The 13,396-nt window shown below is 34.7% G+C and overlaps 1 protein-coding gene across 5 annotated transcripts in view; it reads right to left on the bottom strand.

The window, feature by feature from the left end:
• Positions 1–13,396, bottom strand: part of DOCK4 (dedicator of cytokinesis 4) — a 221,673-nt gene that overhangs the window by 39,146 nt on the left and 169,131 nt on the right. For all 5 annotated transcript variants that reach the window (XM_041713768.2, XM_041713769.2, XM_041713766.2 and 2 more), the window contains 5 exons: positions 7,006–7,081; positions 5,363–5,463; positions 4,664–4,722; positions 2,410–2,558; positions 750–835 (listed from right to left, as the gene is read on the bottom strand). In XM_041713768.2, the coding sequence (XP_041569702.2) occupies positions 750–835; positions 2,410–2,558; positions 4,664–4,722; positions 5,363–5,463; positions 7,006–7,081 (471 nt within the window). The remainder of the gene's footprint in view (positions 1–749; positions 836–2,409; positions 2,559–4,663; positions 4,723–5,362; positions 5,464–7,005; positions 7,082–13,396) is intronic.

Here is a 13,396-nt window from a genome sequence, read left to right as displayed (position 1 = left end):
GTCAGAAATAAGTGAAATCTTTTACTTTGGTGGAATTGAGCTCTGAGGAACAACCTCAGAGCTCAGTTCCACTGGACTCTCAGAAACAGAGTCCAGTGAGTTATTTTGCACCTGTACTCTGTGACAATAGTTTATTTCAGTAAGTGGAATAATTTATGCATAACTTTAGGGACTTCAGCATTATCATTAACTTTTCCTATTAGATTTAAGTGACATGCCATTTATTAAAAAGCACTAAAAGCTTAGCCAGTAATTTACCAAAAAAATTTGAAAGAAATAATCTTATCTGAATAAACACGATTGTTTACATCAAACAAGAAATCAACAAGTGACATTACTCAGAGGAGTACAAGTTTGTAGCAATAGAAAATCACTTATTAAATGCTTTGTTGAATTGTCATGACTTCTTTTCAAAATGCTCCATGTGAGCTCTACCTGCACCCTATGCAATTATGAAGCATTTCTTGCTTTTCTGATTTTAAAATTAGTAGGTAGAGAAAGAGAATGTTCTGTGATATAACAGATTTTTCCTTTCCCAATTATAGCTGTATGCAAGAAGTACTGCCAGACTTTACAGATGCTATATAATACCATGAAACATTTTATTCTTCAGATTTTAAGGAAACAAAAAAAAGAAAAAGAAAAAAATTAGCATCACAACTGGTTTAAACATTACTTCTCTACAAAAACATTTGCATCTGATGCAACAAACTGAACTCAAGGAATTATAAAATAAACATACTACTCACATACTGTTGAAGAGCTCTCGGTATGTTTCATCACCTTTACCTTCTGACATTAGGCTGTCCAGTTTGTCAATCAGCTTTGCTTCCACCTGCAACATATAAGTGTGGTATAAACAGCTTCTTTTTCCTTTAATGAGATAGAGAAAATGGAGGGGAAGTCTGGTTTTATGTAAGAGACTTTGCTAAATGCATATTTTAGAATTATTGGTCAAACATGTGATAAGTCACCTCATCTCTTAGAGGCTGTTATAATTCCCGAGGTTTGTAGGGCTTTTTTTTTTTTTTTTTCTGGTGGTGTTTTTTTTTTTTTTTTTTTTTTGAGGGAGGGAGCTAATTTAAATTGAGCAACGTGACTTTAAAACTACAGGCTGAGTAGCATTTGCTGCTGCTAAGGCAGCTATCTATTTATGGAGTCAGGAAAAGCACAGAGCCCAAATAAATTGCCCAAATTCTCATTGCCAGGCTGTAAGCATAAGTTATTTTCTTAGACTGAAATAAAAATATAATCTTCTTCTACCTGCACCCCATTCATTATAATTTAATATACATAAGTGTTTGCACTGTTCAGAATACTTGGGAGTTCAGACTCTCCCAACACTCTTACCTGCCAGTGTATTTCATTAGGAAGCAAATTTCCTGGACTTGCATATTAGCTATCAAAAAAGCTTGGTTGTTAAGAAAATCTGGTGGCTAATGATTCCTACAATGCATGTTTTTAAGTGCATTGTTTATAAAAAAATATAGAGCTGATGCTACACTGTGTATTTATATTTCAAACCCCCTTTTTATCAGTAATATATTAACAACCACAAATCTCAGGAAGAAACCAAGCTGTTGTGATTATTTTATTACAGAATGAATCTATTACAATTTATACTTAAAACCAAGCTGAAAAGACAGAGTAACAGAACAAATGGATTTTCTTCCTTCTCACTCCTTGTTAACACTTCTGAGGTAATTTTTAGCAATAAGCTTAGATATTGATAGTGAAAAGCTACCTACTTACATCAACTGCACTACTCTTGTTTTTAATAGTTTAGTTTGTGTTTTAGATGCAGGTCCCACCCTAAGCATTATGATTGCCTGGGAGTAATTAAAATACTTCTACTTTCCTTCGTTTTGAAGCAGCAGGAAGGAGGGCACTGAGAATGGTTTGAGGCAGTCTGAAAGAACTGAGTGGGAGCTGAGGGAGCAGATGGCATTCTTGGTCGTTCTTTCATTCTTTCCTAGCCCCTTAAGGATGTGTTTGAGCAACAAGAGTACTTGGATCTTTACTAAAGACCATCTGATCTTTTTCCATAGTAACCAGAAGGGAAGCTGGTTGAATCCTATCTAACCAGCAGTCTGTACCACTGTAAAGCAGAGGTGAAAATCCACCACAACAGCCTTGTAGAAAACAGCTCAAGTTTTGTTCTTCATTTCAGCAGGCCATGGATTTTTTTCCTCATCTCACATAACTAACATGATAGTATTAACAGGAGAATCTTACTAGCCCTGCAAAGAGGAAAAAAGGGAAAGCCCTTGTAATGCCCCTCCAACAGGCAAAGTTGTGGGTATCTTCTCCACCCTGAACCACCAATGGAACTCCAGGTTCAAGTCCACTAGGATTCTATGAAATGCTTTATATTCAGTCCTGTTTTATAAACAGCTTCACACAAAGTACCTGTTTAAAGTTGCCACTTCGTCTTTGCTCCCAATCCATCATGTCATGGAAAATAGGAATCATTACATTCCTCAGGTCTGGCTGAGGGATCAAGGTCACTTCCAGGAAAGGGCCAATCAATGCTGGAATAAAGTGAAGCTTGTGTTCCCCTAAAGCGAAAATGAACACAAACTTGAATGTGAATTTGGTGTCCTGTGAGTTATCAAGCAATCCAAATGCTTTCTGAAGAATGAAAAAAGAACATTTTAAATGCCTATAGTTTTTTTTCTTTAAATCACACATCACAGCATCGGTTATTTCTTAAGCCCCAAAAATGAAAGCTATATACAAATGAAGAATATAAGGCCAACATAATGTATCAGATTTTATTATGCACTACTGAGTTCAGAAGTGACAGTGGGTTAGCTGTTTCTGAAGTTAATCCTCGAGCAAGATAACAAAGACAGACAAAGCACTCTCTCTGCAATCCATTTATATTTCACAGGAATAATTTGGTTTCTAACCTCTACATCCTGGTGTTTACAAAATGGTTAACTGTCTGATATTCTGTGCTCATCAAAAATAGGTAAGTACTTTGATTTTTACCTCTCTTTAGTTTTGCAAGTATAGAAATGGAAATATGTGTTTCAATTGCAGGAAAATGAAAATATGACACAGCTGTTCTCAAAATAACTTGCTTTAAAATCAGTTCTAAAATATCTATATTATCTCACCACATTCCACTTAAAAGAAAATTGAGTTCTTGTCAGAAAAGCTAGAAATGGCAAAAATGGCACAGTAAACACTGACCATTCAGTTTAGTTTTCCACAAGTAAGACTTCTGATAACCTCAAAATGAAGGGATTATTAATCAGGATGCTTTGATTTTCCAAGCTAGGAACTTATTTACATCCAGCCTACCTCTGGGTATTCCAGTGGCTATTCACCCCTGCTTGCTGCTGTGTTCAGTGTCTGAGTTTGTGCAAAGGAAAACAAGAACTCCCTTTGCTGGAAACATCCTAGAATGCTTATCCCTATTAAAGCAACGTGACTGTACAAGGATCAAGGCTTAGAGGACAATGACTCTTACTGCTACAAGAACTGTAAAATGCTGGCCAGCATAACACCAATTGAAATAAATATCCTAGCACTTGGACATATTACCAGATGAGCTCCATATTGTGTCCTACAAAATTCACTCTTACTGAAAGGCATAATTTGCCTGCATCCTAAAGTTCTGTTGAGCAGAGAATAGCATGAGTGGGGAGGTGATGTATGCCAAGGTGTACATGCAGAAAGGAGATGAGACCTGGGAGTATATCCTTGATATACCAGTTCTGAAATACTCATCATGTATCCATGTAATGAGTCAGCAATACTAAACATTGCAAATAAGTAAAATATGCTACTTTTCAGATGTTAACAAGATATTAATAAGAAAATATTTCTTATTTTGAACATGTCTCTCCAGTACAAGTTGAGTTGAAAAACCAGTTTTTTGCAACTACATATCTTGCTGAGGAAAAGATTGATAGAACCGAAATTACAGTATCTCAGAAATGACTGATGATGGTTGCTGTATCTGTAGTAAGCCCTCTGATGAAGTGAATATTGAATAACTGAAATATAAAGATGACAAACGTAATGTCCAAATCTTCTACTCCTTATTTTTTTTCCCAAACAACATTCAACTGCATTTCTCTGATGCTCATAATTTCAAACACTTTGCAAATTATTGATCAAACTTATAAATGTGTTCCTAAGTTTATATTCCAGCATGTAATTTTTCTATGTTGTCCAAAGTCTCATTCACACATTAGTCACTGACTGGTTTATGTCTTTATATTTTAGTGCAACTAAGACTTCAGAGAAGATTTAATGCAAATCCAGGATCTCAGGAGACTTCCAGAATTAAGACATGTCTTGTCCTTAAACAATTTGACAACAGGACTAAAAATAAGAACCTAAGTATATTTCAAGGCATAATAATTCTGCCCAAAAGGAGTAGTACTTTATTTTCTCTGATGGTATTTTCTCTGTTGTCAGTGAAGAAAAGAGGATGGGTCAGCTACAGTATCAAGGCACAGAAAGCTGAGCTTAGCTATAAAGAAGGGAATTATAGATGACAAACTTTTTCCAAAACTTGATTCAGGACTTCATATCTTGTACGTAATTATCAACAACTCATCTATCACTGAGAAGTATATGTAATAGGCAAAGAACTAATAATTGGCTTTCATTTTATGAGTTATTGATGATGCGTTTAATCACTTACCTAAATTTTGCCACATACTGAAGATTTCACATCCCATTGTTACCCGCATGTCACCATATCTGCAGTATATTAAAAAATAAGACAAGAAAACAAAAGATAATTTAAGAAAATCAAGTTCATATGCCATTCTGTGACATTATTAAATGAAATGTCTCATTTGTAGTCTACAAAAAAAAAAAAACAAACAACTTTGAAAGTGCTGTTTCTCCCAAGAGTTTTGCTCTTTTGATTGTACCCAGCTAAAACTGGATTCCCTAAACCCAGATTTTTTTTTTAAATATTGTCAAAATTCTACACATCAGTGACACAGATGTGAAGCAAAACCTATTTTTTGCCATAACATGCTCCAGTTCACTCTCTGAGAGCAAATAATTTTGCTCTAGCTTAAAGAAATACAATTAATTCATATAGACAATAGTGCAGTGCCGGGCAGAAACACCCGAAGAAGTTTGAGTTGACTTAAGCACTCACTGGCAATGAATGGCTCTTTTGCTCCCAGAGTCTGAACCAGTTTAGGCACTCATATGAAGTTATTGGAACTGAATACCTGTACAAAGGGCCAGAACAAATTCTTGCTCTAGTCAGTGGACATACTGTTACATTTTTCTTTTGGTGCGTCCTTTTGCAACTTCCAATGGCTTCCATTTTGAGAAATTTTAAATCTATTACAGTTTTCTACAAGCTGATAGCAATACTTACTTTTCTAAAACCTTTTTCTTCTTGGAAGGTGTGAACATCTCCAGTTGCAGACATAATTGGTTTATAAAAATGACAGCAAGAAAAAAGTAGGAATCCCATATCTACAATAAGAATATGGCATGTGGTTATTGCATTTTCTCAGTACAATTTATGATTGCTCAAGATGCAAAATTTCAAATCACAGCCCTTGTTTCAGTCTTAACTGATGAATTACTCAACCTACTTTAGACTAAATTTCTTTGACTCAAAATATACTTTTCACCAACCCCAAAATGTTCAGCAGAATTGCATCTATTTACATATCCTACATCTCAAAATGTAAAAGTTTCAAAGCTACAGATTGGGTTTTTTCATCCCTCCAAATCAAAAAGCCTTACTTTTGGAAAGTTTCTTATGGGTATATTTAAACAGAAACTACAAAAGTTATGCCTTTAAGTCCAAAACCCAAAAAATTCTGACACCTCAAAAGCTATCACATAACAGGACTGACATGCTCTGTCCATCAGACTTTATAATACTATTTGCAAGTCTCAGTTGCTGCAGCCTTCACTGGACAAAACTAAAGTCAGGTTTTGTTAAGATATTGCAAACATACAGATGTTTTGTGGTCATGCTTTATGAATTAGATGTTGAATATGCTACTTAGAAGACTTAGAGATAAAATTAAAGAGAAATGCTAATTACTATAACCCAATTATAGATGCTCCATGACTGGAAGTGTAGAGGCAGCCCTATTCCAGAGCCTGCAGTTCAGCAGGACAGCAATAACATTGCTAAGAAGTCTAAGGGACATAGAGGCATTGTCTACAGGAAATTCTTTTTAGTTTTAGCCTTTGAACTTGCATAAATTCATAAAGAATATATTTCCTTATGTTCAGTTAAGTAGATAAATCTGCATTCCTGACAATTTATCTAAGTCTGGATTTTCAGCGAAGCATCCACAACCCTGCTGGAAGTTAACAGGAGCTCAGGGTCTTCTCTAGGAAGGACATTCTGCACTTTTCATGATGCAGCAGTTGGACTAACATCTCTTGGTTGGGCAGAATATTCATTCAGGTTTGTTTCCATGGAAATGTGTCTTTTCAGACACATTCCTAGATCTTCTCATCTGAATCCTAAAAGCATAATATATATTCACAATTTATTATAAATGCAGTATCTCACTATATGAGGTATGCACTAACATCTTTAACTACATTACCCATGAAGTGTCATAATTTTCTAATTTAAATTATGCAGTGTGCTAACTGGTCTGAGAGAAATCACAAAAATATAAATCTGCATTTTATATAAATCTGCATTGATTTAAAAAATGAAATACTTTTTCTTTCTGCAATAACTGAAAAACCAAGCTAAATAATTTCATTAGTTTTTATGATTGAAAAAATTGCTACACAAAAATCCTAAATAAGTAGTCTAATAAAGAGGCTCAAATAATAATATAAAAATAAGATGAAATTTAAAAAAAAAACCTCACAGCATTGATTTTTAAGATAGCCCTGTATTTAAGAAAAAAATGCTTCTGAGAACTTGAAATTGCTGATTTTGTACATATTCTAGCTACTTAGATGCTGGAGCTAAGTTTAATAACCACCAAGCCACAGAATTATGTAGGAGCTACTGCATCTATTTTTTACCCATACCTTGTAATCAAAGTTTTCATTTAAGAAGTTTTTACGAAGGGCATCTGAAAGGTACAAGACTGTAGTAATGATCACACTGGGAAGAAAAGAATGAAAAAGACAGGAGTTTTCATTAAGTGAAAATTCATATTTAATACTCAAGGCAGGACAATTTTCCAGTGAAGAAATAGACGTAGCGTGTCTGGTGGCATTAAATAATACATTTTCAACACACCACATAAATACCTAACAACATCTATTGACAGAAAACATGCCCATTAGGATAACAAAGAGTGCTGAAAGAACATGCACTGAAAATAGACATTCTATATAGAACATAATTGATCAAGACCAATCATAAACTTTGTTCTGAAAATAATTATGATTTCAGATTTATTATACATCTTATCTTAATAGTATTAATACACACAGTTGTACCATTTGTTTTCAACTTTCTTGGTATTGAAAATATGTGCATATAGATGATAAATATAAAATATCTAGTAAATGCCAATATTCAACATTGACACCCCTATGGACAAAAAATCTTTTTAATGGCAACAGATAAATGTAAAACTAAGTGAGCTCTGAGAGAAGGATCTGCCTCAAAAGATCTCTATGATGTATGTTGTAAAAAGCCATACATTACCCTGCATTTACACTTGCATTAATTATATTAATTTATCTTAAATAAATATATATGACCAAGATCCTCTCACAGTGGTGTCACCAAAAGTCAGTGATGGCTTTGTTTATTGTAGCAACCAACTTTGGTAACATACAGAAATAGAACATTCTTTGAGATAATTTAAATACACCTAATTTCAGTGGCTCAAACCTTAAACTAACCTTTCCAGCACTCTTGTCTGCCAACATATTTAGTCAAACTAGAAATCCATGTAAAGCATTAAATTATTTTTGAAAATAGTCAGAAGTGAACACTTACAGAGAGAAAAAAAGATAAACACAGAATGATCTTTTTGCTGTTATATATTTTACAACAGTCAACTGTTTAAAGATCTTCTCAGAAAAAAGGTTGTATCTACACATTTCATTTAATTACTATCTGTCTATTATTAATACATTTAGTTCTTCTTTGAATATAGTTCTTGACCAACATGTTGTTAGAACACTAAAATATGTTTCCCTTTCTATATTTTGGACTTCATTTTTTCCATTATTTTTTGCAACGCATTCAAGATAAAAAGATTGTTAAGAATAATAACAGCAGTATATATACGTCAAGATTACAATATTTTTCATTTTTACAACACTGGAGAATTAAATGTTAGCCAACCCAACTAGGGTATAAACTATATATTTCTTCTACCACTTTGGAAAGTTTTCACATTTATAAATAAAAACTCGCTATCTATAATTTAACATATTAGTAGTTCAAACGTTTGCTTCCATCCTTCTGCTTTTAAAATTACTATCCCTGCCAAACTCTACCTTCTTGTTTGATGTACCTGAACAATAATAGCCAGTTCTGAGACTGTTTTTAGAACAGTGCTTGAGGCTTAAGTTTCATTTATTCCTATTCCATTGCTCAAGTGTATTTTCATACATCTTATTTTATCAAGGATTACACTGTAACTTCTCTGTCCAAGTAGTGTTCCAGCTTAGCACTCATCAGTAAGTTAGCCCCACTTTTTCACAAGTGGAGGGTTACAGCCTGTGTACAGCACTTGCTGTTGCAGCATGAAAGACAAAGTGAAACGTTAATAAAATCCAGTATCAGCAAAGTTAATAATCAAGGCATGGATAAGAACAGAGCCCTGTCATTTTTGTTGGTATGCATGATTTAATTCAAGGTCCATATGCTTCGCAGAATGGAAATAGTTTGTATATTTCAGGAAAACATTCTAGTAGAAAAAGTCAGTTTATCAGAATTTTTGCTATATGAAATTTCCACCTAAGTCCAAAGTAATAAATTCCTGAAAACTGTACTCAAGAGAAAATTCCACAAAATCCATAACCATACTGCCAAGTTTACATGACATAATTCAATTTATGTCTGAGGCAATTCCTTTCTCGCTACATTCCTTCCATGGCAGGTGAAACTGAACAGAAAGATCTGCTTCAATTCTTATGAAGTGAATAGAGTAGACAAATGCAACTTTTAAAATATTTTTGAAGAATTTTCCCGAGATAACAGAATAATTGCAATGCAAGTATTTCTTTCTACAGGGAACTTAGCTCAGGTTTCATTTATTTGGTAAGCCAAAGACATGATATGGATTAGTTGATAAAATGTGGGTCTCTAACATGAGAGGATACGTTGTAGATAAAAAAAAACCTCAAAACACCAGATACAACAACAAGGTTGAAGACATTGTTTTTGATCCAACATCTGTTATTCTGAATCTACAACAAGCTAAAATCAGGTAGAACAGAAAACAAGTTAAGGCTGAGGATGCTCATATACAAAAAAAAGCAAAAATGCTCAAAGCAGAGGCAGCAGCCAGAGGACAGCTGCCTGATTCAGTACAGTACTCACATTCCAAGTTGATTCCCAGCCAGTGATTGTCAAACAACAACAACATTCATTTGAAATCCATCTGAGTATCAAACTATAAACGACTGAGTTAGTGACAAGACTTGCTTTTCTTCCTCTTACCACCTGCCATATATTTTTCAGAATGCCTGTTTTACAGGAGAAAACCCTCTACTTTTAGCCGCTAAGTTATTCTGGACTCATACACAGGATGCTAACCCAATGTCTGGTAAAGCCATTGTTGATGGAATGGCTTTTCCATCAAATTTTCAGAGCAAATCTTTCTGCAATAAGCTGTTTGAAAAATCCAGAAGTTCAACAACTGTCTACTGCCTGGCAACTTGGCTTTTGCCTGGGCAGCCAGTGACAGAAAATGAAAGCTTTCCTTTTCCATGCTGATATGGGACAAATGTATAACATTAGCTTCTCATTCCTTTCTTTGCTATTTCAGAGTGAAATAATCCCAAGTACAGAGGTATTCAAACAGAAAAAAAAATTCTTTCATATTTCATAAAGAATTGAAATTAACCTTGAATCATGCATATGTGTATGTATTGTTATACGTTTATGAGCTTATTTATATATGCATGCCTATGTATAAATTTTTTTGTGAAGGACAGAATGCCAGGCTTAGTTGCTAGCAACATTTTGCATTACATAAAAGCAAAAATTTGTTAGCAACACTATGTATTACATAAAAGCAAGAATTTTTGTTCATTGTAGGAGTCTCAGACTCCCACACCATGGTAGCTAACGGGATTCTTTAGAGCAGCCATTATGATGACACAAATGCTGATTTGATACCTTCCCTTGCTGTGTATTCCATTAGAGTTACTTTTATAATAATAATAGGAATAATAATAATAATTCAGCCATTACTGAATTTTATAACCAAAAGGATTCTCTGCTTAAAGTCCTTACGCACAACTTTCAGTAGATACATTTGAAATTTCAGTGTAAGCAACATATTATGTAAACCTTACTTTACAGATCAATTATTTTACCATAAATAATACTATTTGTACATCTATTTGTATGCTTATAATATTCAAATTGAGGGTTGGATGACCTAGCATCTCTACCATTAAGCAGAATGCTGAAAGGCTATACATAGTTAATTACACAGAGATCTTGAAAATTAAAGCTTCTTGTGTACCAAGACCAGCAGAAAATTAGTTCTTTGTTCAATGATACATGGGCATTATGAATATCAAAGATTTGCTCAGCAAGTAGTTGAAGCTCCTTTGCTCTCCAAGTCCCTCCTCAACTGTTAATAACATGACATACCTGAGTCTGTTAACTGCTTTCAAAAGATACCAGACAAATAAAGTATTAGACAAGTCATTCTTCTCCTAACCTTAAGGTAACTGAAGCCAGTGACCATTACACAGTGACTTCCAATTGAAACTGTGAAGGTCTTCTCCAGAAGCTTCAATCTTAGCCAGGCGTATTTTGCTATAAAATTTAGTATTTCTCTCTGGCTCTAAGCAGCTGATTCAGACATCTTCCTATATTATGTGGTGCTCCTCTGCAGTTACAAATAGAAGCTAGATACTACCTAATTGATGTAGGAAAACAAAATTCTAGAATGAAAGAAATTAAAACAATATTTTCCACAGTAAACATAAAGCCATATTTGTCACTCAGTAGTAACATCCATGTTAGAAATATTAAATAACCATAAGTAATTATTTTGCTTTCCTGCCTTCATGATGATTAGCTCAGGGCAATGAAGTTTTAAACAGTTATTTCTGTCTCTTCACTCAACTGTTAGAAGCTAAGGATGTTTTTGCATGTTTTCTTTCCATTACAAAATACAATTCAAAAAATCAGTTTCTCTGCTTTAGTGCTAAGTTTGCCTTTTTAAATGTTACCTTATTTCTCAAATTTTAGAAGTCAGTTAATACTTTCACACATTAATACTTTCACATGTTGGGCATCAGAACATTCAGAACTATAGCTCATACATGTGTCATCATGAAACATCTTAGTTTCTGGGTACTTACAGATTTGACTCCTTGAGCTCATAGTATCTTCTGGTTTTGGTGGTTTTTTTAAATTTCACAGACAGCATCCAAGTATCAGACGCTACATAATTACTGAAAACATTGCAACTAGAAAGCAGAAAAAACCCTAGGAGCCATTTATGTGTAAATATTGTATATTATAAGAATTATGGCATTTTAAGACTTAGAAATATTTCAGGTAACTCTAGTTTGCATACATAAGTAAGAGGAGAAAAAAAAGTATTTTCTTCCCCAGGAAAAGCTTATTCCTTGATTATATCCTTGCTAAAACTTATTTCTTTCCTAGGCTCAGACAGCCTAAATCTCTCTTCCTGTAAATATAAGACAGTTTGAATTCTTATATCACTCTAGGGACAGGGAAAAAACCAGTGCTGCTGTTGATGAGGCGGCAGTGATGGGTGATGTGGTGACACACACACTGCCTTCAGGCGAGCTACAGTCTCACGAGTGAAAGGCCAGACAGATCAGAAGGCGGCCTTGCGATACAGGAAACACAGCACTTGGTTTATTCCTGGGAAGCAGAAGTTTGAAAAGACCCAGACTGTTATTGGATCACTTAATTCTGCTCTTAAAAAGATGGGCTAGACCTTCTAGCTTTTTCTTTTAGACATGAATGGAGCAGAGGGTTCAAGAAGTTTTGCCTTCAGTTCTGAAGAGTCAGATCCCTGGAAGTGTTCTGGCTGATTAAATGAAGCTCAGGAAGAAGCAAAGGCTCTTTCCTTTGCATTTAAAGATTTTGGGCTGCAACAATTCTAGCAAAGCTACTACTCTGTGCTTTTGAACACCTTGAGGAAGCTGAAGGACGGCAGTCACTGCCACTGCAGTGAGGTACACAAGGTATAGGAAGAAGCTCCTATTCAGGAACAGCTCTGGAAAGACTACTTTTCTGAAGATGATGAGAGCAGAAGCAGATTTTCCTTTCTGCTGCCTCAAAAAGAAACAGAATAGGAACATAGGAATAATGAGGCTTCAGCCTTCAGCACACATTTAAATACATCTGGTCAACCCCCCATTTCACAGCAAACTAGCACTTCCTCCACACAGGAACAAATCCCTAGCCAAGCAGTTATTGAAAGCTGAACTGGTAAAAATGTGCTTATAGCCCACTTGCTATAGTGGGCAAAAGTGCTTATGCAATTGTGTTATCAGGATCAGTTAGTGGGTCTGATGAGCTCCTTGTGGCCAATCCCCACCAGCAATTATTGTCAGCTTCTGCCTATCTTCTTTGCCTGACAAAACTGGGCATAGACTCACCTCCTACATGGTCAGAAACAACATGACATGGATTAATAAAGGGAGATGTGTGATGGTTACTGAAATACTGGAGAAGAAAAGTGCTCCTTTTGCAGAACTTGGTATCATCTGAATATCACCAGCAATGTAACATGTGCCAAGGTCGTTCCTAAACCTTAGTTCTATACATGTCAGCTGTTGCAAAACCATCTGCCAAGCCAGCTGTTACTGGAATATATAAACATTTCTTAGATTATTTACTTTGTCTAAAAAAGTTCCTATTTTTTTCCTTCTTTCTTTTGTTTCACTGTTTATATCTTAAGCATAATTACCAGATGTAGGCTGGTATCAGTCATACCTTATTTAATATCATACACTGAAATAAACTATCATATCCATTCTTTAATTAGTAACTTTTTTTTCTGGAATTCAAACTTGAAAAGATTAGCAGCACTGAGGTAATAAAAATTAACAAAATGTTGTTTCAAGTCATTACGAAGTTTGAACAAGTGCTATTATGATTGCATATCCATACACACACATAACAAATACAGATCATAAACCCAAGTGTTGTTAAATTTAATTGTACCAATAACATTGCTACTAGGAGTATGTACAGCACCACAAATTTAAATTCTCCTTGAAGCCAGTAGGC

Source organism: Taeniopygia guttata, chromosome 1A (assembly GCF_048771995.1).
Source record: "Taeniopygia guttata chromosome 1A, bTaeGut7.mat, whole genome shotgun sequence".
NCBI classification, from domain to species: Eukaryota; Metazoa; Chordata; class Aves; order Passeriformes; family Estrildidae; genus Taeniopygia; species Taeniopygia guttata.
This window is presented reverse-complemented; position numbering and strand designations above follow the sequence as displayed.